The sequence below is a fragment of the Artemia franciscana genome, chromosome 10 (assembly GCF_032884065.1).
Source record: "Artemia franciscana chromosome 10, ASM3288406v1, whole genome shotgun sequence".
Lineage (NCBI taxonomy): Eukaryota > Metazoa > Arthropoda > Branchiopoda > Anostraca > Artemiidae > Artemia > Artemia franciscana.
In genome coordinates, this window is record NC_088872.1 from 24,193,555 (window position 1) to 24,220,291 (window position 26,737).

The window sequence follows — 26,737 nt, forward strand, 5'->3', positions numbered from 1 at the left end:
TTTTATCCCAAATCATCAAAGTCTCAAATAGATACTAGCCAACATACCCAAGGATAATTCCTTGATGTGCGATAAATATTAACAAGCAAGTAAACAATAATTGTAAATATTAGTTATAGTTAATTAAATTATTCTATAGTGTCAAAATTTTGAATCAGCCACATATTATAACTGATATACTAACAGAATATAACTTTTGAAATCTCTCAGATCGATTGATGACTATTATCTTGGGCGAAAATTATTTAAGGGAGGGTCAAAATTTCAATGGAAGCAAAACACAACCATCTGAAAAAAGGCAAACAAAATTAAATTAAATATAAGAAACGAAGAAAAGAATATAAAAATCGTGAAAACATTGAACTATACTGGTGGATGAGGGGGGAGTGTGAATATATGACTTTGCTAGATACTGAAAAACTTATAACGTCATCAAGAAGAATAAAAAAAACTGGTAAGCAGGATTATCTATCCTCACCGTTTCTCAGTCAACGAACTACACAAAATTAATCATAGAAAAGCCAACATTAAAAAAAAATTCAAACCATGAAGAGCGCCAAATTTAGTGTGTCCCACTTGGGGCTTAAATGCTAAATTTTTCAGATCTTCAAGCTGAAGTAAAAAACAATTCCAATATGTTCATCTTTTTCTTCGTATATCTTATAATTAATTTGTTCTTTTCTGGGTCCTCAATTTGGTCCACTTTTATGAATCACATTTGAAATGAATCATCCATGATAAACTATACCTTATTTGGTGCGTCCATAATTCATGAGTATCTGTTTTTCACTATCCCGTTTCTATATTTATAAGTAAGAAACTGGGCTTGATTTCTCTGCTTCTTATCACGACGACAGTAGTAAAAAAGAAGCACGTCAACGGTTCTTTAATACAAAAAAAAAATTGTCTAATGATGAAGGTCAGAAGAGTTTTAGCTAAAAACAATAAAACACATGAAATAAAGACACGGAAACACAAAGCCACTTCAAAATATTGATCAGCCAATTTTTTTTCCCTGATCGTTCTAGACGTTCTTATCTGCTAAAGGCAGGCTTGATGAATTTTTGACTTTTCTTTCTGCCAAAGGAGGTCGTCATTTCTAGCCCTGAGGATACCCTTAGCTAAGAATCCCAAAATATAGATTTAAATAGATATCTCCACGACTGTGCTCTACCTTAGTAGATGGGATCTGAAATATCGCCTTATTTTTCATCAGACCATCTGCTTAATGACGCATAAAAACAAATTGACAAATGTTGTTTGTCTGGTCAAAACATTTTGACCGCACTTCACTTTTCTTAAGTGGTGATGACAGACCTAATTCTAAATTGAATCAACATTACTATTTTCCCTATTGAGCTTAGTCATACATATACCTCCTTTGCAGATAAGAAAAATGATCACAAATAAGATAATTTAATTTGAGTGATAGAATTTCTGAAATACCAGGAAAATTTGAACGAATTGGATTCGTTACATGATTGACGGGAGTTAAAAGATGTGTTTGATAAAAAAAAACTTTTCGACAAATAAATTGCCTTTTTTCATCTCACTGGATGTACCAGTCCTGGTCAAACTTCCCTGACGTAAGGATGCTAGATCTATTTTAAAACGATTTAATTTTTAATTGTCGTATTTTAAGGGGAGTTTCTAATATATTTTCATTTATTTTTGCTGAGAAGGGCCCCTGGATACAGGGTCGAAATTTTCATTTAGATTTAAAGTTCCCCTAAGAAAAAAAAATCCCTGATGTTTCTACTGTATTGTTTGTATTTATTTTGTGTACTCCACATCCAAAAGGGCCGTAAAATAGACCCGCATCCGACTTGGTGAGAAAGGGAGTATTCGAGCCGAGAGAATATGAAAAAAACTTCATAGGTTGAACCAAAAAGTATTCACATGGATGTTAGATAGCACAGATTTTATTGACATATATTGGCTGGTGTCAGTGCCTTGTAAGTTGGAACCATATGTGTATAGTATTTTTGTCAAATTTATCACGCCAATCTTAAATAAAAGATGAATAGCTAAGTACTGACAAAGGAAATGAAACCCGTGTTCGAGGGCGACTATTATACCTTTTGAACCTCATCAGGACCACCACATTCTCCTGCATGGACCGTACGATGTATTCCCTCCTCTTTAGCGGTTCTAAATACCATCACATCTTCATCAAACAAATTCAGTTCACCTGGAATGATTGTGTAAATATAATCGAAAAAGTTTCTAAGCATATTTTATTCTTCAAACAGTGAGAAACATAAAAAAAAAACAAGAAGGGCTTGACAGGAATACGTTTTCTAGACAATATGAAGAATTTACAGAAAGTAACTTACATTATTCAAACAGTTTGTGGTACCAAACTGTAAGTAAGGAGCTCTGCGGCTCAATTGTAGACGAAACTCTTAGAAACAGAGCATTGATAACAATAGATATATCAAAAGAATCAGATTTTAATGCCTACTCAAAATATATAACATTTATCATGGTTAGTGTTACCCATCAAACGTTACGAGCCTGAAAAAACTTCCCAATTTTTGGAAAAGGGGGAAACGTCCCTAAGCAATCAACTGATCTTGGTGAAAATTACACCATCAGATTTAGCATATCAGAGAAACCCTACCGCAGAGGTTTCAAGTAACAAAAATGTGGAACTTTACATTTTTTGCTCGAAGAAAGATCACGAAGGCGTGTTAATGAATGAATGAATGAATGCTCTTAATTACCAATCTATAAAGAAAAAAAGGATGGAGCACACTACAAGGAAGGACATCAAAACAAACATGTCAGAAAGATATACACAAATTACTAATAATACCAAATCTAAAATAGTGCGCCCTTCCATAGGTGGAGAAGAGGACTGGTTACTCAGTTTCTGAAACTGTTCATCCCCGGTCTGAATCGGTTCCTCCACATCAAAACAGTTAGCGATGTACCTATTACTGAGCCACCGAGGGGCCTGAAGCAAAAACTTCGCGTACTTAAAATAGCACTTTCACAACACTCGTCTATCATATTCAGTAAAAATGTTCCAAAATGGGGTCAAATTAGAATATGTTGGAGAGTCAGACTATTATATATTCAAGAAGGGGCTTTCCGTTCCAGATTAAGTAGCGATGTAACCACACTAGCATAAGCAATTCTAAGTTTGCGTTCAGCATTCCGAAGCAAAAGCTTCCGTGTATTCTTAATCCAAAGCCCAATAGAGAAACCTAAATATGTTAGTACAGTGGTGGCTGCCACCTCACTATCACCAAGACAGACAATATCGGGCAAATAACTACCATGTAAATTGAAGAAGAGGACTTGAGACTTCGCAGCATTCATACTTAGTCCTATTTGTGAAATTTATCAAAGCTCCGTTGAAGATTAGCTATTGACCGGCATGGATTTAACAGATCGTCCGCATAATAAAGCACTGATGTATCCATCACTTTGAATGCAACTAATAAGTAGGCTAATCTGCGCAGGAAGAGAAGCATTTGTTGTAGATAATTGGTGATGTGATGGCTCCTTGCTTAATTCCGACGAATACAAAGAGCTCACATTCTAAAAGTTCATTTCACAACTTCAAACGAACTTTTAGGTGCTTATGCATAAAATATAATGGGAAAATTACATCAAGACTAACACACGTTCTATGCAACTTCAACATGGCCTGCGAGTGGATAAGGGAACAAAAAGCATTCATAAAATCGTATGCTCCAAGAACCAGAGTGCTCCCAGATGCTTCTGTATCTCTGAGCATATTACAGAGACTTCTAAGGGAATGGAAGCAACCTAGACCCGACTGGAACCCGACCTGGAATGGAAGTATAATACATTTTTCTTTTAAGTGGTCAGCAATCAGAAGCCTAAATATCTTTGCGAAAACACTTGACACAATCAATGGTCTATATCATGGACATGAAGATTTTCGTTTACTCTGTTTCTCTGAATGGGACTAATCACTCCAATGGATAAACTGTCCGGAGCGCCACCAACGTTAAAAACCATTTGAAAAGGTAATGCACGGAGGTTATAGAGGAGGTCATTTGCAGCAATAAAATGATCAGCACAAATACTGTCGGTGCAAGCCAAGAATTTCTTCTTTCTAAGGTTCAACACAGCCTCCTTAACAGAAGACGGTGTTATCACAATATAATTCCGTTTTTGACTAGAATCAAGCAACGAAGCCATCTCACTATCGAAAGAAATTTCTACACTGCTGTTGGTTTTTACAGACTTACTTTTGAAATAGGCATCCCACTCAGACTCTGGGATGCTACCGGCGCCCTCATGGTTCTGCTTCTCAGAAAGAGGACGAGACTTCCAAAGGTAATTAGGGTCTTTTACACTCTTCTCGGCAGCAATGGACTTAACCGCCGTTAGAGTCTCCTCCAGAGAATTCCCAAATATTCTCTTAGAATAAATCTGGACCGCATTTACAACCCCGGTCATTAGCCTCTCGCACTCGTCCCAAAGCCGCAACCACCACTTCGCCGTAGCACAGGACGACACTAGAACTGCGTTACTAGACCGCCTGTATTATTTCACTCTTGCTACGTATCCGCCTCACTGGAATTGCCACCTTATCAGTACCTTAATTTGTTTGTTTATTTTGTTTTTTTCCCCATTGGTAGTTTTATTTTGCCGGTTTTCCTAAAAGCCGGGAGAGGTTTCATTTGATCGGAAATTAAAGTTCTAATTCTCTTTTTAAGTGACCAAAAATATCGGAGGTCAGCTAACCCCCCTCCCACGTCCCTTTTTCCCCTAAGTCACCCAATCAAAATTTTGAGATAGCCATTTCGTTCAGCATAGTCAAATAATCTAATAACTATGTCTTGCAAACTAGGAACTTTGGCTGCAAACTACGAACTTTGCCCACTGTTTACATTTAGTATTTGTTATTTGGAAGTATGCAAACATTTTTAAGAGAGGGGGAAGGGGATTTTCTTGGAGGGGGTTAGTACGTAGGATTCTTAAACGAAGGAATCTTTTGGGTGGGAAGGGAACTTTCCATGGAGGGAAATCCGAATTTCCCGGTATTATCTAACAAGAGCTAAGAGCTCATATGGCACTTGTGACGAGGCGAGAAGAGCTAAGAGCCAAGAGATCATATGGTATGACCTCGAACAAAATTCTATGAATCAATAGATTGATTTAAAAAGGAAAATAAGAGGCTTAATGCCGGTCAAGATTTAAAATAAGAGCTCTGAGTCACAAAGTCCTTCTAAATATCAAAATTCATTAAGATCCGATCACCCACTCGTAAGTTATATATACCTAATTTTTTCTAATTTTTCCTCTCCCTTTTGCCCCCCAGATGGTCGAATCTGGGAAAACGACTTTATCGAGTCAAATTGTGCAGCTCCCTGACACGCCTACCAATTTTCATCGCCCTAGCACGTCCAGAAGCACCGAACTCGCCAAATCACCGAACCCCTTCCCCCAACTCCCCCAAAGAGAGCGAATCCAGTACGATTTTGTCAATCACGTATCAAGGACATTTGTTTATTCTATCCACCAAGCTTCATCCCGATTCCTACACTCCAAGTGTTTTTCCAGGATTTCCCCCTCCAAATCCCCACAATGTCAAAAGATCTGGTCGGGATTTGAAATAAGAGCTCTGAGACATGAATTCCTTCTAAAAATCAAATTTCATTACGATCCGATCATCTATTCGTAAGATATAAATACTCAAATTTTCATGTTTTCCAAGAATTCCGGTTCCCCCCTCCAACTCCCCCGAATGTCACAGGATCTGGTCGGAATTTGAAATTAGAACTTTAAAGCACAAGATCCTTCTAAATATCAAATTTCATTAAGATCTGGTCACCCTTTCGTAAGTTACAAATACCTCAATTTTTAAAATTACCCCCCCCCCCCAACTCCACCAAAGAGAGCAGATCCGGTCCAGTTATGTCAGTCACGTATCTTAGACAGGTTTCTGTTCTTCCCATCCAGTTTCATCCTGATCTCACCGCTTTAAGTATTTTCTAAGATTTCCGGTCCCCCAACTGCCCCCCCCCCCAATTACGCTTGATCCGGTTTAGATTTAAAATAAGATATCGGAGTTACGAGGTCCTTCTAAATATGAAGTTTCATGAAGATCCGATCACTCCTTCGTAAGTTAAAAATACGTCATTTTTCTTAATTTTCAGAAATACCCCCCCCCCCCCCCGCAATTGAGCGGATCCGTTCAAATTATGTAAATCACGTATGCAAGACTTCTGCTTATTTTTTCAACCAAGTTTCATCCCAATCCATCCAATCTAAGCGTTTCCCCTCATTTTAGATTTCCCCACCCCAAACTTCCCCCAATGTCACCAGATCCGGTCAGGATTTAAAATAAGAGCTTTGAGACACGATATCCTTCTAAAAATCAAATTTCATGGAGATCCAATCACCCGTTCGTAAGTTAAAAATACCTCATTTTTTCTAATTTTTGAGAATTAACCCCCCCCCCCCCAACTACACCAAAGAGAGCGGATCCGTTCTGGTTATGTCAATCATGTATCTAGGACTCGTGTTTTTTTCCACCAAGTTTCATCCCGATCCCTCCACTCTAAGTGTTTTCCAATTTTTAGGTTTCTCCCTCCCAACCCCCCCCCCCCCCCAATGTCACCAGATCCGGTCGGGATTAAAATAAGAGCTCTGAGCCACGATATCCTTCTAAATATCAAATTTCATTGAGATCCGATCACCCGTTCGTAAGTTAAAAATACCTCTTTTTTTCAGAAATACCCCCCCCCCCCAACTACCCAAAAGAGAGCGGATCCGTTCTGGTTATGTCAATCATGTATCTAGGACTCGTGTTTTTTTCCCACCATGTTTCATCCCGATCCCTCCACTCTAAGTGTTTTCCAAGTTTTAGGTTTCCCCCTCCCAACTCCCCGCCCCCATCACCAGATCCGGTCGGGATTTAAAATAAGAGCTCTAAGACACGATATCCTTCTAAACATCAAATTTCATTGAGATCCGATCACCCGTTCGTAAGTTGAAAATACCTCATTTTTCTAATTTTTAAGAATTACTCCCCCCCCCCCCAACTACCCCAAAGAGAGCAAATCAGTTCCGATTATGTCAATCATGTATCTGGGACTTGCACTTATTTTTCCCATCAAGTTTCATCCCGATCCCTCCACTCTAAGTGGTTTTTAGATTTTAGATCCAAGATTTTAGGTTTCCCCCCCTCCAACTCCCCCCAATATCATCAGACCCAGTCGGGATTTAAAATAAGAGCTCTGAGACACAATATCATTCCAAACATCAAATTTCATTAAGATCCAATCACCCGCTCATAAGTTAAAAATACTTCATCTTTTCTATTTTTTCCGAATTAACCGGCCCCTACTCCCCCCCCCCCCCCAGATGGTCAAATCGGGAAAACGACTATTTATAATTTAATCTGGTCCGGTCCCTGATACGCTTGCCAAATTTCATCGTCCTAGCTTACCTGGAAGTGCCTAAAGTAGCAAAACCGGGACTTTACGTTTTCCCCCTCCAACTCCCCCCAATGTCATCAGATCCGGTCGGGATTTAAAATATGAGCTCTGAGACACAATATCATTCCAAACATCAAATTTCATTAAGATCCAATCACCCGCTGATAAGTTAAAAATACTTCATGTTTTCTATTTTTTGCGAATTAACCGGGCCCCCACTCACCCCCAGATGGTCAAATCGGGAAAACGACTATTTCTAATTTAATCTGGTCCGGTCCCTAATACGCTTGCCAAATTTCATCGTCCTAGCTGACCTGGAAGTGCCTAAAGTAGCAAAACCGGGACCGACAGACCGACAGAATTGGCGACTGCTATATGTCACTTGGTTAATACCAAGTGCCATAAAAAACGATCAGAGATAAAATTAAAAAACACGTTTTTTCAAATGAAAGTAAGGAGCAACATTAAATCTTAAAAAGAACAGAAATCATTATGTATATCAGAAGGGTCACTCCCTCCTCAATAACTCACTCTTTTTGCTAAAGTTCTTTTTAGAACTTTTAAAAAGGCTTATTTTTCTAATTAAACAACCCTTGTGATTATACACAAGGAACTATTCTTGAATAATTGGAACAAAAAGTCAAACTTTAGCGTAAAGAGCGAGGCATTGAGCAGGGGGCAACTGCCATCTCATATAAAAAATAATTTCTACTCGTTTTAGTTTTTAATATTGCTCCTTACTTTAAGGTGGAAAATCTTTCTTATTTAATTTTGGAATTAAAGCGAGCGACGAAAAGTGCACAAAACTACCAGTGTTACCTGAATTAGGAAAGGATGAAAGTTAGGAGAACACCCGGACACAAAACAGCAATGATAAGCCCTGCTATTCCCTCTCCGTGTCGGAATTAAATGACTGAATCTCAGGCAGTGCAATCTTATGAGGAGAGTGTCAAAAACCTGGTGTTTCGTAGTGGGGAGTGTCTGAATTTAAACAGTAATATATTGAATTGTATTATTAAAAGTGGAGCTCACAAGCTTTCATATAGATATAAAAATCGTTTACATTTTTCAATTCTAAAACACAATTTGCTCTCTGAATAAACTTTGCAAAATCTACTTATGTAATTGAACTTGTGTTACATCCCCCCCGTCAATTAAAATGATGGAATATATGGTAAGTGTGGAATTTCATAGCTTCTGGGGAATATAAGACACTTCTAAAAAAAGTTTTTCAAAGCTTCCTCCCTGCAACTCTTGAAACACAATTTTGTGTCTTGTCCTCTTCGGAAAAACCTGTACAGACACTACTGGCAACTGTTGCAATATAAAGAATAGTATTATTAAACTAGCTTAAGCTCTGGAGTGAAGTTGGATGAATTGTTTAATTGACTGTTTGATTATTTGATGAAGAATAAACATATTATACCAGATAAATAGTAGCAGTACCTTCTGACATCCCAGGTCCCTTTTTGGCAGTTCCAGCTATGTCCATGCCAACAACTCCTTCGTTCTTGTATTTTTTGCACAGCCTCAGAACGTCTGTTGACCAACCTAAATAAGAAGAAGTAGATTAATTAATATAATATCATTAAATCTTCCTGCTTGTTTGCTGTTGTTTTTTCATCTGCTCTTTTGAGATTCTTATCTATTATTTCTCTTGGTACATGGTCTCGGGATTCTTATCCATTATTTTCCTTTGTACATGGCCATGTACATTTTCCTGTGTACATGGCCATAGGGCTCTTATCTATTGTTTTCCTTTGTACATTGCCACGGGATTCTTATCTATTATTTCCTTTGTACATTGCCACGGGATTCTTATCCATTATTTTCCTTTGTACATGGCCATGTACATTTTCCTGTGTACATGGCCATAGGGTTCTTATCTATTATTTTCCTTTGTACATTGCCACGGGATTCTTATCTATTATTTTCCTTTGTACATGACCACGGCACACAGAAGTTTCTCTCTTATATAATATTATAGACTATGGAATTCTCTTATATAGATTACAAAAGGTAAAAGAGGGGGGTGGTTCTTTCATTATATCTTTATTTTTCATTTACACTCGGTTTTAATTATGGATGCAGCGTCACTTTCCAGTAATTCAAAATTTTTAAACATTTTTGCCACTTTTAAAAATCCTATGTCTTTAAAGATATTGCTGTAAATTTCTCGGAAAAAAGATATAAATCAAAATAGGGTGTAAATCATTTATATTCTTGTTGATCTCTTTATAATGTTGTCAAAGCAATAAAGCATTAAACTATCCACTTTTTACGTTTAAATATTTTAACAATACGGTGCCAGAGCAAGATATAAACAGATTTTATTTTTCAAAAATTAAATTATCGGATCTATGGGGTTTTCAACGAAAGTTATAGTCATAGTATAAGAAATTCGATGGATACAAAAGTAAAATAGCTGTTATGCATCCATTGATTCCTTCCGTTTGCAATCAGATTCCTAACAACATAATATCAGGGCGAGGTCTGCAAGGACTTTGAACCAATAAGATCCAATTATTAGAATAAGGTTGATTTTTTTTTGTTGCATTGGTTGTCTCTCTTGTGCGCTTTACTTTGTCCCCTTGCGTCATTTAGCTTTGGGTATAATTCAAATTGAACTTGCTGAATGTAATCAGTTTATGTAGAGTGATGTAACGCCGACGATGCCTGAGAGACCTCCTTGACCTTGCTACGCCTGTCTCAATCTGTCTGTAACGAAATTCTGTTGAATTCGACTTTCTTAATTCGCCGAAAAATGTGTCTTCTCTTTGCTAACTTTTTATTTCAGGTGGCTAATAGCAATTGTGAAGCACTAAATACAATAAATAGAACTACAATAGCTTATTCTGAAAATTTTAAATTTAGCAGTAATTTTTAAGAAGAAGGCCATGAAATTAGAAGAGGAGTACAACATTTCACCAAAACTTAAATACATCAGGTGGATTATTTTTTACATAATTTCACTATTCTTGAAGAAACTTGATTGTTGAAAATATTTTTTGGCATTATTTTTAACGGTATAACAAGTGAGTACATTATACGGGTTTATGCGAATAATATTGCTGCGATTAAGGTAGGAAGCAAGGTTAGCAGTTTGTTCAGCGCAGAATCAGGGGTTAACCAGGGATGTGCCCTATCCCCGTAACATAGAGTATTTTGATCAGTTTATTAATAAGGAAGAAGGCGGAGGCTATGGAACATGATGTTGAATGGGAAAGAAAATGAATGAATTTTTTAGGCTTTGAGAGTTCAGATTGCAACATATAGTTTGAAAACCAATGTCAAGGAAACAAAGTCACTAGGGTTAGGAATAAATGACACCGAATCAGTGATGTTAGGTAACTATAAAATCAATAAAGAACATAGCTTCACAAAGCTTGGTAGTATTAATAGTAAAGATGATGCAGAGAGAAAAGATATAATATTTTATTCAATATTCAACAGTGGGTCAAGTACAGCCCTGAAAAATTTCCCTTATTCCACAATTAGACTATACTTTTTCAGGGTTTTCCATAACATTTAATCTTTAAATAATTTAGTTTAATATTTGGTTAAATAATTCTAGCACTCAAAACCTGTTAAAATAAAGATTTTCTAATATTTAGAAACAAAATTTAGGCTACCTGTGGAATAGATCAATAAAGTCTATAATATATATTTTTTTTTGTATGGACTGAAGGATGTGATGGAGGGATGAGCGCAAGATTTTTTCTTGCTTTTTAATAGGGCGTGTCAGGGGAGGGGTGGGGTTGAATCATGTTAGAGCTCTTTTTTGGAAATATTTTTATTGCACACTCAGGAAAGAACACGGCCAGATTCAAACTTTAAAGGGGGTTGTGTTTCGCCAGTCTACTTACCTGAAAACACTAGCTGGTCCCAACAGCAACCGTCAAATAAATATACAGCATCTTAAATGGTGAAAGAGAAAGAGAGAGGAAGAGGAGAGAGAGAGAAAGAGAGAGAGAGAGAGAGAGAGAGAGAGAGAGAGAGAGAGAGAGAGAGAGAGAGAGAGAGAGAGAGAGAGAGAGAGAGAGAGAGAGAGAGAGAGAGAGAGAGAGAGAGAGAGAGACCGTTTCTATTAGTTTGGGGGCTTAGCTTCCAGAAAAAAGTTTTATTTTGGTGTTACCACTTGAAAAACAAAATTCTTTTAGTTCACAAAAAGACTAATATTTTACTAACCTTAGGAAATTACAGTTTTCTATTTTTACTTTTTGCCCAGTGGGACTAAAACAAGCTTCTGAACTGTTTCTTAAAATCTTGGTTTAACTTGGAAAAGGCACAAACCGTGTTTGTATCACCTACCTTTGATTCCTCTAATGCACGCCAAAATTGTCTTAACACTTATTCCAAAATCTTTTTTTCCTCTCGCAAATCCCTTATTAACAGATTCAACCACTTTGTTCAGCTTTTCTTCATTAAATCGTTGCTCTTCAGAAAGAAGCAGTTGAGGTGAGTAGTGTGCTTCAGCATATATAACCCCTTGCCCAGCCTTGTCTTGACAAAACTCGTATGCCACTCTTTCGATAGCATTGAAGTCGTCTCTGGAAAAAAATTCTTCTCTAACTGTTTTTGCTTCTGAAAAGAATCATAATAATTTTGAAGCGTGGCTTAATTGCTCGTCACTTTTTAGCTGATTTTCCTCAACTCACCATCTTGTATTGTTGTTGCTCCTTTTTGTTTGTTTGTGACTTAAATTAATTAGATTTGTGAGACACTTATCGAACGCTTCCTATTGTTATTAAATAAAAAAAACAAGTTTTTTCAACTGAAAGTAAGGAGTGACATCAAAACTTAAAACGCACAGAAATTACTTCGTATATGAAAGAGGCTGCTTCCTCATCAACGCCCCGCTCTTTACGCTAAAGTTTGACTCTTTCTCTCAATTCTTCTTTCTAAAACAGTAAAAAACTTTAGCGTAAAGAGCGAAGCGTTGATGAGGAAGCAGCCTCTTTCATATACGAAGTAATTTCTGTGCGTTTTAAGTTTTGATGTCACTCCTTACTTTCAGTTGAAAAAACTTGTTTTTTTTATTTAATTTCTGAACGTTTTTGAATCAATGCATGTTTTGATTTTGGCTCTCCGCAGAGGAATGATCAAAACGAAATTTGCATATTTTTTTTTTGGCTCAATGGCTTTCTCATAATTTTGATCGAATGATTTTGAGAAAAAAAGAGCGGGGGACGAAGCCTAGTTGCCCCCCGATTTTTTGGTTAATTAAAAAGGCAACTAGAACTTTTAATTTTTTACGAATCTTTTTATTGGTAAAAGATTTACGTAACTTATAAATTAGCTTACGTAAAGAACTTTTGTATTCTCATGTTTTTATTACATATATGAGGGGATTCGCCCCATCGTCAGTACCTCGCTCTTTACACGAAAGCTTAAATTTTATCCCAATTCATTAAGAATGACCCCCTGAATCACAAAAGCCGTAGAATAAGTAGTTGAAATTACCGAAAATACTTTAGCGTAAAGAGCGAGGTATTAGAAGGAGGTGAGCCCCTCATATGGGTAATAATTTCTGTTTGTTTTAAGTTTTATTGCTGTTCCTTACTTCCAGCTGAAAAAGCTTTTTCACTTTTATTTTTTAATTGTTTTTTTTTTAATAATGCTAGTAAATCCTGCTCTCCCTTCATGGAAATTTTCTTCTCCCATTACAAATTCTCGAAGGAAAGTTCCCCCAGCATATCCCCCTCTTCTCAACCCCTCCCCCAAACCAAAAAAATCCTCCTGAAAACGCCTGTATACTTCCCAATAACCATTACTATATGTAAGCACAGGTCAAAGTTTGTAACTTGTTGCCCCTCCCACGGGGACTGTGGGGGAGTAAGTCGTCCCCAAAGACATAGTTATAAGGTTTTTTGACTCCGCTGAATAAAATGGCTATCTCAGAATTTTGATCCGTTGACTTTGGGAAAATAATTAGCGTGGGAGGGGGCCTAGGTGCCCTCCAATTTTTTTGGTCACTTAAAAAGGGCACTAGAACTTTTCATTTCCGTTAGAATGAGCCCTCTTGCAACATTCTAGGACAACTGGGTCGATACGATCACCCCTGGGGAAAAGAAAAAAAAAACAAAAAAACAAAAAAACAAAAAAACAAATAAACACGCATCCGTGATCTGCCTTCTGGCAAAAAATGCAAAATTCCACATTTTTGTAGATAGGAGCTCGAAACTTCTACAGTAGGGTTCTCTGATACGCTGAATCAGATGGTGTGATTTTCGTTAAGATTCTATGACTTTTAGGGGGCGTTTCCCCCTATTTTCTAAAATAACGCAAATTTTCTCAGGCTCGTAACTTTTGATGGGTAAGACTAAACTTGATGAAACTTATATATTTAAAACCAGCATTAAAATGCAATTCTTTTGATGTAGCTATTGGTATCAAAATTCCATTTTTTAGAGTTTTGGTTACTATTGAGCCGGGTCGCTCCTTACTACAGTTCGTTACCACGAACTGTTTGAAATCCCAAATTTTGTCAGTAGATGAACTTCCAATGACTGTGCAATAATACAACATCAAAATTTCCCTCCTATTGTGCAGTACTCATTGTATAAATAAAACAACACAAACGGGTGATTGAACAGAGCAAAAAGAATGAATTCTATTTTTTTAAGCTCATTTTCAAAATAGACTAAAAAGTAGATTTTTTTTTTCTAAAGAATCTATTCATATAGCCAAGGCACAGGGTTTTTTTTTAAGTTGAAAAACATTAGGAAGAACAGATTCAAACCAAGATTAGAATATTGGAACTACGGTGATGATATGGGTACTCCAAAAAACGGAAAAAAAATTGCTGGATCTTTTTCCAGATAAATGGCCTATGGGTTGTTTCGGGTACCCAACTGACTGACCCTATCTCAAACCGCTAGCTGTGCGAAAATTGTCGTAAAATCCCGCTTTCCAGGGCCATAATAAGATAAAGGTTGAGATGGATAAGGCACGTTCTGCGGATGAAGGATGAGAGATTACCAAAGATTGTTCTTTTCGGTCACCCGTCTAGGTCCAAACAAAAATCAGGCCGTCCCCGGTTTGGATGGGAGGATATTGTAGTGAAAGATTCAAGGGAAAAGAGAACTTCCTGGGAGATTGTAAATAGGGAAGCTTTGAATAGGTTGGGGTAGAAGAGGAGCATGCGTAGCTGAATGGGAATCAGGCAGCTTGGTGCTGCAGTGAGTTGTTGGTAGTAGTAGTGGTAGTAGTAGATCTATTTAAGTCTTTTTCCTTGACTTAATGACTGTTTTTTTTTTTACTTATGCATTCATAACTTAGATAATTTGATACCTAAGTAATGCATAGCCTAATCCGTCTTGCACCTTTTGTTTTCAGTTATTTTCATAGACTGTCGAGAAAAAATAGTTTTTACTTTTTAGACCATTTTGAAAACAGCTACATAAAATTTATAATCATTATTTACCCCTTGATTCCAAAAGGAAAAGAACTCTCCTAAAATTGTCGGAATGGATTATTTCATGTTTTATGTAACATCATTTCTGTTTGTGGTTTGATTCCCTACAACTGTGAAAAATATTCATACAGTTTGATTTGGTAAAAGTAGTGATTCAAAAGAAAATTTGTATTATGAGGAACGGGCAAAACGAAATTCTGCAATTGATATCATTTCCCTTTTCTAAAAATTTTCGTACGTTTAAGGGGTTACTATCGGATATCAATTTAAAACGTGGAATAGAGGAACAGTTAACAAGGAGGAAATCTGAACGCTTCTTATCTGAAATCCATCTAGTTTTGGAAATCGGATATCCTTTTGATTCACTTACTACATACCAAGCCTATACGAACAAGAGAGGGTGGCATAGACTTTGCAATTTTAGGTATTCGAAGCAGAGATAAAAAAAAAGCGGATAAATTAAAGAGGGACATACCAAACATATATGAACAAGAGAGGGATGGCATAGACTTTACAATTTTAGGTATTTGAAGCTGAGATTAAAAAAAAACACTTCCGCTTCGCTGCAGATAAGTTAAAGAGGGACACAGTGGCGTGTACCGTTCCTGTTACAAAGGTGGCCTTTAAAATGATTTTTGGCTCTTATATTGGGACCAAATCTATATTCTCATGATTATCAAGTTTGCATATCTAGTATATTTTGATTAATCACCAATGACATCAACAGGGGCCTCGTCCCCTCGAAAATCACAAATACAAACAGAGTGAGATGATTCTGATTTTCTATCGCTTAGAATTTTTTTTGAAAATATAGCACTTTTTGGCAAGATTTTTTTTTCTACACAGCTTTTCTCTCACCGGGAAAATCTTTTCGCTGAGCCATTCTCTTGATTTAAATTAGCCACACTTCTCTTTTGTAAGGACGGTGGTAATGTATATGGCTGGCTGGCTAATGGCTGCATGTCTAATTTTTTCCCCAACATCGCATTAAACTAATTTTTAAAGTTCCATGCTAATAAAAAATTCTTCCCATAAATACCAGAATAATTTCTTAGCAGCAAAAGGACGTAGCAATTAACATTGAAAATCATTAAATAACTAGAATCAAACACTTACATGAATGCTGGAAGAAAAATGTCAAATTTTGATAAAAAATGGTCCAAATCAATGGATTCTACCAGTTTAATCGCCGATTTGAAATCTTCAAATGTTCCATTTCCAGGAAGGTTTAAATTCTTTTGCCTGCAAATTAAAATATAAATACTGAAGAAAAGGGTTAAAATGGAAAAGTACAGAGGAATTTGATGGAAATCACGAATAAATTTGTATGAAATGTACTTCCATGAATCGAAGTTTCCTCAATAATTCGGACATATTAAATATGGTTGTTTTGAGTCCTGTTTTCATTGAAATATATAAAAAAATAATAATAGCGAATAAATGAGAAGATAAGAATTTTTTTTTCGAAAGATTGATTTTTCTATTGACCAGGTTACTCGGCTTTTAAATCCTAAGGGGCAAACTTACATTTCACTGAGTCCTCATTTTAGATTGTCGTGCTTCACAAAACTTCTCAATTTTATGGTGAGAAAATATGGCATTTTCCCAGTGAAAGTTTTTATTTTACGCTATAATATCCCATTAGTCCCTCAGAGTCCCATTAGTAGCTTGTTAGCGTTACTGCAGGGTTTAAAAGTAAGAAAAAAGCATGGAGAACAACATCAAAGAAAGAATTGATATTTAAAATGATTTCAAAACAAAAAAGTGTTAAGCGAATGTTAAGTACTAGTCAAATCTTATTTGGCACTCAGCTAACTCAAATAATAACCTTCAGTACTACCAGAGTGTCACATTAAAACTCCTATAAAAGGAGTTTCTATCATTTCATTATTGACAGTGACCAAAAGTAGCGACATAACAGTATTTATTTGAACCATGAATGTTACTTTAAAAAAATAACATATTTGTTTACAATGGGTATTAGCCCAATCTTTACTAAAAATCCCCATTGTCCCTTACAAGCCCTGGAGTCAAGAGTCTAGTTAGTATATATTTCAAGCTATCCTTTACATGGATCGAATCAGACATAGAGTTTGTTGGACAAAATTTTAACAGTTCACCGAATGCCCAATCTTCAGTAGCGCTTTAAGGTTACTCACTATTATGGATATTTACATGCAAAATGACAGATTTCTATAACCAAAATGTAAATAAGCCAAGAATGCAACCTGGAAAATAAGATGAATGGTACAGTGAATGACTATTCTTTTAAATATGCTTGTACCAGCCAAGAACCCCAACATTTTTAGGAAATGGTTCTTCTACCACAAGCCATTTCCGGGTTGCAGCGGTAGTTAGCAACCTAGAAAGAGACTATCACTGCCCTTAGTAAAAACTACAATAGCTCATAACTCCTAAAAATAAGGTAAAATCCAAACAAAAAATACACCATTAGCACCACCTTGCCCTAAACCCCTATATAAGAAACTTACCGTCCCTTGACGTGAACAATAAGGAAAATATATTGCCTTGAAAATCAAGAAAAGTGGCTGAAACCTCGATATTCTGCATGTAAGGGATCTTTATTTTCTTTCTTTTCCTCAGATAGCGGGGCACTGAAACATCGTAGAGCTGTTTTATGGCTTATTTTGAAGGAAATTGCCACATCTAGTGTCAATTGTTATTAAAAAACAAAAAGTTTTAAATTAGACATCACTTTTTACAAAAACACTGCTAAACAAACACAACTTTAGAAACAATAAGGCAATTTTCTCAAGACAGTGGAATTCAATTCAGTGAATATTTCGGTCCTATGTCCAAGGGCCTTCTCCAGTAGCCTACAACGCCAAAAAAATATACATACAGATACATAAAAACTTACATTAAAATGCGAACATAAAAACCAAAAATGTTTTTAGTTTTACTAAAAACCAAAAACATTAAAAAACGTTAAATTTAAACATGAGTCCTTTTCAAAACGTTAAATGTTTAAAAATATTTTTAATCTTATATTTTTTATTCGCATTTTAATATATATAAATATATATATATATATATATATATATATATATATAGGCACACCTACTCTCACCGTTTACCCGTTCCATTTAACCAAACACTTAGAATACTATAAGTTCTATGACTATCTTAGCTGAATGACTATCGACCTTAGTTCTACTGCCCTAGGAATGACGCATGGACGGATAATAGATACATATCTATCAACAAATGAACTAACATCATTTTTACACAATCATAGTAAGGGGGGGGGGGTTAATTCCAGAAGTGCCTCTCACTCAATTGGACTATCTGTCTTGGCTTTTTCTAAAATTAGCCATGACTTGATGTCCACAACTATTCGATTTTAATTCAAAAAACAACGGACTTGGTCAAGGCCTTAGGCCTCGACCTCGCACACTTACTCCCGCCTTTTACCCGTGCCATATAACCAAACACTTGTAAAACTATAGGTTCTATGACTATCTTAGCTCTATGACTATCTACCTTAGTTCTACTGCCCTAGGAATGACGCATGGACTGATAATAGATGTACATATCTATTAACAAATGAACTAACATCATTTTTATACAATTCTAATAAGGGTGTGGGATTAATGCCATAATTACCTCTCACTTGATTGGACTATCTGTCTTGGCTTTTCCTATAATTAGCCATGACTTGATGCCCACAACTATTCGATTTTAATTCAAAAATGGGGTTCTAAAAGGTCCCAAAAAGGTTCTATGACTATCTTAGCTCTATTACTATCTACCTTAGTTCTACTGCCCTGGGAATGACGCATGGATGGATAATAGATAGACACATCTATTAACAAATGAACTAACGTCATTTTTATACAATCCTAATCAGGGGACGGGGTTAATGCCAGAATTGTCTCTTACTCAATTGGACTATCTGTCTTAGCCTTTTCTACAATTAGCCATGACTTGGTGCCCACAACTATTCTATTTCTAAGTCACGAATTAAAATCTTAGAGATTCTGTAGACAAAGTTTTAAGAGAGGAACAGTGCGGTCTTAGGAAGGGTAGAGGATGTGTCGACCAAATTTCCAGTCTTATATCAATAATTGAGAATTGCCTGAGTGATCAAACACCTTGAGACCCCAGTTTTATAAATTATGAGAGAGCGTTTAATTCAGCTGATAGAAGAGCTTTAGCGGTGGTCTTATTGTTCTATGATATACCAGACAAATGTATTAAAGCGATTAGTACTATGCACGAGAACTTCACTGCCCCCTCCTCTATCCCTCGCTCATTATGCTAAAGTTTTGCTAAAGTTTAAACTCAGACGTACTCCAATAGGACTAAAATAAGGAAAACAAGTTACTTGGTAAGTTCGTATGCAGTTTCCAAACGAATACATCCATCCAAATGGACATGCAATTCGACCTAAATAAAAAAGCGAAAATTCTATAAAGGGAAAGTAAAAGTAAGAATAGAGCAGAGAAAAGAAAGAGATCCTGTCTTATGTTTTCTATAAAATTACATAAAAAAACAGGCCTTTCAACTGAAAGTAAGGAGCAACATTAAAACTCATAACGATCAGAAATCATTACGTATATGAGAGGGTTCGTCCCCTCGTCAATACCTCGCTCTTTACGCGAAAGTTCGAATTTTGTTCCAATTCTTTAAAAATGACCCCTGAATCACAAAGGGTTTAATTAGAATAAATAGTTCTCTAGGAAATACTAAAAAACTTTAGCGTAAAGATCAAGGTATTGACAAGGAATTATATGCTGACGTTTTAAAAATGAAAAATATTTCTTCAAAATTAATGCTCTAAAGTATAATCAGTCAAAGAGTACTAGTCCTGCCCGTGACCCACAAAATTATTGCCATGCCCCAAGGATAGGACCTGGCCCCATGCTGGGAATCACAGACCTAAGTAAAGTGGAAAAGCGTTTGCAAAAATAAAGTAGTAAAACAGTTGCAAAGTACGTCCACATCTACCTCGATCAAATGTTATATTAATTCAAAAAAGGAAATTATAGCCAAATATATTTACGATAAACAAAATACGCAAAGACATAACATTTTTTACGCCAGACAATGATCATAGACATAATTAATTATGTCTATATTAATTATCCTTAAGATTTTACATTGAATTTTGAAGGAGAATATATAGGGGAAGTTTTTTTCCACGTTAATTAAAAAAAGATAAATTTTATAAGAATTTAAGTTGAAAACTCAATGCATTTTCAACGAAAAATCATTCATATGGGCGATATTTCAAACTGGACTCGAAGTAATTTTTAAATCATGAAATTCAAACTTCAAATTTCTAACTAACAACTAACAAACTAACAAATTTCTAAATTTCAACGGCACCTATAGAATAGAATAAAAAAATAAAATAAAGCAGTTCTGAAATATCCAAAAAACTACTAAAAATGTCAAACAATGATGTTTTCAAATAAAACTCAAAATAATAAAAACATAAACAAAGACTATGCAGCTTACAAGAGGCTTCATTCTTGGTAAAAAAAAAAAAAACACTACAACTTGAGAAAAGGCACACTCAAACGTTGGATGATAGATGGCGTATAGAATCATCATTTGTAACTAAGGCAGGGCCGGTAATTGATAAGAAAACATCAGGCGATTATATTTTAGGATTTACCTAGACACCATGTCAAGTTTCATGGACTTATTTTGGTGCAATTGCCGGTATTATTATTGTCAAATTAGGAATTTAAGTTCACCTTTTTCTACACACAGAATGGTAGTTTATTAGACTAAGCTAAGTTAGCCAAATTGTAGATCTTCCTTTTAACAAAATTATTCAGGAAACTAAATGGGTTGGGAGGGAACTACAGTGCAATCATTAGAGATATGGGATTTTAAGGATAGCTTATAAAACCCACTGAAGTAAAACCCATATGAAGTAAACCGTAGTTTAAATACTTCTGATGACTTTACTTGTCATACAAACAACTTAATAAGGGTTAACTTCGGTAAAAATATGCCGTCAATTTTTGCTTGCACTGTAAGGGTAACCACGAGTTGATATATAAAGCCACTACAATCAGAAATTTTTCTACAGAACGGAATACTGGGAATTTTTGTATTTTCCCCCTGAACGGACACATTTTTTTTTGTTTTTATGATCTTTTTTTCTAGGAATGATTGTATTCATCTAGTGGTAACTGAAAAAAAATAATTTATCACAGTTATGGAATATAAAGGGGTCGAACATATTGGTTTTTGGCGATCAAAATTCGATAAAAAACATTAAATTACTTTGATTTCCTAAATTTACTTGATTTCCTTAATTCTATTTTGAATGTTAAAATGCCTTTAGACATGCCTTGAGTCTAAAGGCATTAAACAATTTGGTGTTTGATAACCAAGTTTAAAACTATTGATATTGTTAAAGAATATCCGTCCAACGCTTCGGCATTGCTCAACAGAACTAAATGCTGGGAGTTAATATCCTAGTTTTTCCAAGTAGGCTATTGTTTCGTTTATTTTTTGTAATTAAGTACTTTTTTAATTTTTATTTACTTTTACATTAATTGACATACTTTTTGCATCGCGTTTAGAAAAATGTTTGTCTCTAAGCTTCATTAAATAAAAAAAAAGTTTTTTCAACTGAAAGTAAGGAGCAACATTAAAACTTAAGACGAACAGAGGGGGGGGGGGTTGACCCTTTCTCAACATCTCGCTCTTCACGCTACAGTTTTTCGTTACTTTACAAAAAAAGTTACTAATTCTTCTAATTAAACGAAACTTGTGTTTCAGGAGTTGTTTTTAAAGAATTGGGACACAATTTTAACTTTAGCGCAAGGAGCGAGGTGTTGATGAGGGGACAACCCCCTCATATAGATAATAATTTCTGTTCGTTTAAGTTTTAATGTTGCTCCTTATTTTCAGTTGAAAAAACTTGTTTATTTAAATGTAGTTTCTGATCGTTTTCCAAATGACGCCAGGATACTTCGTTCCAACTCCACGGAAAAATCCCCCCCACCAAGGAAAAACACTCCAGGCAATTCAATCCTGGCAAAAATTTACCCTGGACAATAACCCTTAACATCTCCACGCCTAAGATTGAATTGGTAAAGAGAAAGCAAGAACGTATAAAGAAATTTCGTATAGGGATTCTGAAAAATTAACCCAGTATAAAACTCCCCCTGAAAAGTTCTCCTCCTGTAAACTTCCCTTTCCATGAAAAATTCTCCCAGTGCAAAATTCTCCCAGCAGAAAATTCATCCTCCCCTCCCTACCCGAAAAATGTCTGCATACTTCCCAATAGCAAATAAAACAATAGGTAAACTTCATAACTTAAAAACCTTTCCCCAGGGGATATAGGGGGTTATTTTATATCTAAAGACATAGTTATTTGGCTCTCCAATTATGCTGAATAAAAAGGCTATCTCAAAATCTTGATCAGACGATTTTGGGAATAAAGTGGTGTGAGAGGGGGCCTAGTTGCCCTCCAATTTTTCGGTCACTTAAAAATAGCACTAGTACTTTAATTTTTTTATAATGAAACCTCTCTCAAAGTTTTAGGTCCAATGGGTCGATACGATCACCCCTGGAAACCCCCCCCCCCAAAAAAAAAAAAAAAAAACTAAGAAAGAAAATAACACGCATTAGTGATCTTTACAAAATTCCACATTTTTGCCGATATGAATATAAAATATCTAAAGTAGGGCCCTTTGATACCTTGAATTCGATGGTATGATTTTCATAAGCCCTTTTAGCTCGGAGGAGGTCTTTCCCCTTTTTTTCGAGAATCAGACACTTTTTTTCAGGCTTGAAGCTTTTGATGGGCAAGACTAAACTTACTGAAACTTATTTATTTGGGATCAGCGTAATAATCCAATTCTTTTTATATATCTATTGGCATCGAAATTTCTTTTTTAAAGTCTCAATTAGTATTGAGCCGGATCGCTCCTTACAGTTCGCTACCACGAACTGCTTGATTCAAACAGTTCGTGGTAACGAACTTTAGTAAGGAGCGACCCGGCTCAATAGTAAACAAAACCCTAAAAAATGGTAAGTAAACAAAACCCTACATCAAAAGAATCGCATTTTAATGCTGATTTTTAATATATAAGTTTCATCAAGTTTAGTCTTACCCATCAAAAGTCACGAGCCTGAGAAAATTTGCGTTCTTTTAGACAATAGGGGGAAACACCCCCTAAAAGCCATAGAATCTTAACGAAATCACACCATCAGGTTCAGCGTATCAGAGAACCCTACTGTAGAAGTTTCAAGCTCCTATCTACAAAAATGTGGAATTTTGTATTTTTTGCCAGAAGGCAGATCACGGACGCGTGTTTATTTGTTCTTTTTTTGTTTTTTGTTTTTGTTTTTTTCCCCAGGGATGATCGTATCGACCCAGTTGTCCTAGAATGTTGCGAGAGGGCTCATTCTATCGGAAATGAGGAAGCAACCCCTTTCATATACGAAGTAATTTCTGTTCGTTTTAAGTTTTAATGTCGCTCTTACTTTCAGTTAAAAAAAACTTGTTTTTTTTTTATTTAATACCCATGAAAATCCAAAGAGAGTTCATTGAAGTATTGATCTTTTTTCTGCGTTACCAAAAGTGTTGTATTCATAAAACTAAAGTTTCACGAAATATAATTAAACAAATAGAAAAAGTTTTTCAACTAAGTAAGGAGCCAGTTTGAAAGTTGAAACAAATATAAATTACTTTGTAGGCGGACTGCTCCCTTCTCAACACTTTGCTCATTAAACAGAAGTTTTTAAGTGCTCTGAGAAATCTTATCTTTCCAATTGCAAATTTTCCCTAAAAATTTGAAAAGAGCCAAACTCCACAGTAAAGACTAAGGAGCTAAGGGGGAGACAGCCCCCTTCATATAAAGAATAGCCTGTTCCAATAACTCTCAAATCTGTTCCTTGCTTTCATTTCAAAAGCTTTTTTTATATTTAATTTCTTATTGTTTTCCAAATCATACCCATGCCTAATCAAGATATTATTTGAGGTACCGGTCCCTTAAATCCCTGGTTAATTGCTTTTAAAATGTGCAAATGATAATTGTAAGTTGATTAGTACCATACTACGTTTAAATTTGCAATATCAATTTCGGATAAAATTTGAATATACTTAAAATTAACAGTTAATGGTAACTTTGGTAAAATGTCCTTGCTAATATTATTACTAACGAATTTTGGTTTGATGAAAAGGGGTATTATTTTTTTGTATGGATGGAAATTCTGTGAGACTTTTGATCTTCTACATAACTGAAAACGTCAAAAATCTCTACAATAGGATTTTCTTATCGATAAATACATTACATGCATTTCTTTAAATACATTAAAGCACTTCACATAAATAGAAAAAGAAAGTAACACTATTTAAAATTTCTGAAAACTAAGTTCCTAGCTGTATTTGCCATCCCCGAGAAGTTTCCTTACTGGATGATGATGACCTACCTGGCCTTTTCCACCTCTTTGCTGGTAGATATGGAAATGAAACATTTTTGCTAAATAAAGAAACAACTTATTTAATTCCTACTCCCACCCTTCCTCTTTTTAACATTTATTTAGCATCTCGTGAAGAAAAAGTAGTTTGCCCATTGAAATATACTTTTCTAGAAATCTACCCTACCCCATCAAAACAAAGACTCACCCCCTCATTATAGCTGATACGCAATTACAGATTGCCAAACGTAGCCTAATTGTATTACAAATAAGGCGAATCAACTGAGCTGAATCCAGAACTGCCACCGTGTGGCATTACTTCTTTCGCAACTATCAATACTATATTGATAGTATATTGATAGTATACTATCAATAATATTGATACTATCAACTATCAAGTATCAATAGTAATTGATACTTTTAAATCAATTATCTCATCAGAACTTTAAATTGATTGCAAATTTGTCCTCTTCGGGGTAAAGTTGTAGTTTGATGCCCTAAAATAACAAGAAAACGAGACTTTCCTTTGACGCAATCTGTATAGTCACTTAAAAAGAGCTTTAAATTTACGTTTGAATGAGCTCCCTCCCAATTACCTTGGAACTTTGGTTTGATACAATCACTCTTGGGAAAAACAGAAATAATAAACATGCATCGACGATGTTTCTACTGGAAAAAACAAATGCAAAAAATCATATTTTGAAGACTGGAGCTTGAAACCTCTATGGTAGAGTTCTTTGGTACGATGAATCTAATAAAGGGATTTTCAATAAGATTGCTTGCTTTTTTGGGGGCGGTTCCCCTTTTTTCAAAAATCAGGAAAATTTTCTCAGATTTTTGGTTTTGCGTGGGTAACAATAAACTGAAAGTATTTTATATATTTAGAATCAACATAAAAAGCCAATACTGCCGGTATAGCAATTGTCATGAGAATTCTATTTTTAGTATTGGTTAATATTAGTCCAAGTCAATTTTTACTTCCAGTTTTTAAACTATTTGATAAGTTTCTCTTGTGGCGCTCTTTTTTTTAACCTGTTCATTTTATTTAGTTGAATTAGACAATAAAAAGAAAGAGGGTTAATTTGACAGCTGGATAGTAAGTTTAGATTTTGTTTTTCTTTCTCTATTCTATTTTATTAATGTCTGAATATATTAGGGATTTAAGTTCGAGTATTTTTATAGTAATTTGATATTCTCTTTTTTTGAAACAAATCTAAAGCCTATTTAGTCATTTGCGATTTATTGAGAACTGTATATGTCTTGAAGAGTTTTCAGAAAGAACTAATAAAATTAAATTAAATGATATTAGTTGGTGAGAGCTCAGTAATTCAAGATTTTGTTTGTAGTTTGTTTTATTTTTTAATGTTATAAATATAAAATAATATTTGTAATATAATGTGTCTACAGACTATAATACAGATTAAATTTATTTTCATGTCTTCTCTTCCAATAAAAATCCTAATTTGCTAACAATGGACAACTTGCATAACTTATAACCCTCACGCCAGAGGGTTGGGGGGTGTCTCATTCCCGGAGTCACAGTTATTCGACCTTTGGACTGTTTTTTTTTTTAACAAAATGGCCAACTCAAACTTTCGGTCTGATGCACATGGGGAAAAAAACCCAGATACATTAGAGGGCATAAATTTTGATAATTTTTCTCTTTTTTCTCTAATTTTTCCCTCTCATTTTTTCCTCTAATTAATTTCCCTCTAATTTTCCCTCTGATTATTTTTTAATCTTAAGCGCCACACTAGAACTTTTGATTTTCAATCAAATGAACCCCCTCCAAAGTTTTTGCTTTCACCCTGATCCGTGAGAAATTATCTATGGGCACCTTGCCTAACTTACGACTACATGTTCGATATGAAATTTCTCTGGAGAAAAACCCTCATACAATTAAGACGTTGGCTCTTTACTATAGGCAAGGGTATAGTGTTGCCTCTTATATTATCGCCATTCACTTTTTCTTTCCACACTTTTTGAACAAGTTTTTTTTTTAATTGATTGCGTAAGGCTCTCTGTATCGGGAGTATTTTATACTGAAATTGTTGAATTTTTCCTTGTATCTGATTGAGTTTTATCAGTTAATAAATAAAGGTCCTCCCTTCCAAGTATTTAGTTTTTTGTTAACAACGATGACTCTTTAAAAAAGTATGTTTTTTTATCTTTATTATACTTTGCTCTTATCCTTTTTAGTGCTCTAGCCACTCCAAAGTTAAATACATCACGATCCCCTTATATTAAAACCTAATATGAGCTAAATTGTCTTTTTTAGCAGCATAGCAAAATTTTCTCGTTATTGATTATTACAGGTTTCGTATTTTTTTATATTATTCTTGAATATGCATTTGTATGTGATTGAATTTGATCAGTAAATAAATAAAGATTCTTCCTTCCAAGTATTCAATTTTTCCGTAGTAACTGACCTTTTATAAATGGGATCGTAGTTCCGCTGGGAATCATGACCTCCTAGTTT

The 26,737-nt window shown here is 35.2% G+C and overlaps 1 protein-coding gene across 3 annotated transcripts in view; it reads right to left on the reverse strand.

Annotated features, from left to right (window-relative positions):
• The window catches only part of LOC136031952 (adenosine deaminase-like), a 233,178-nt gene that overhangs the window by 10,691 nt on the left and 195,750 nt on the right, over positions 1-26,737 (reverse strand). For 2 of the 3 annotated variants that reach the window (XM_065711961.1, XM_065711962.1), the window contains 5 exons: positions 19,193-19,254; positions 15,961-16,086; positions 11,739-11,977; positions 8,874-8,978; positions 2,079-2,191 (listed from right to left, as the gene is read on the reverse strand). In XM_065711961.1, the coding sequence (XP_065568033.1) occupies positions 2,079-2,191; positions 8,874-8,978; positions 11,739-11,977; positions 15,961-16,086; positions 19,193-19,254 (645 nt within the window). Of the gene's footprint in view, positions 1-2,078; positions 2,192-8,873; positions 8,979-11,738; positions 11,978-15,960; positions 16,087-19,192; positions 19,255-20,328; positions 20,433-26,737 lie in introns of those variants that run through there. The other variant, XM_065711960.1, reaches the window with a different exon arrangement.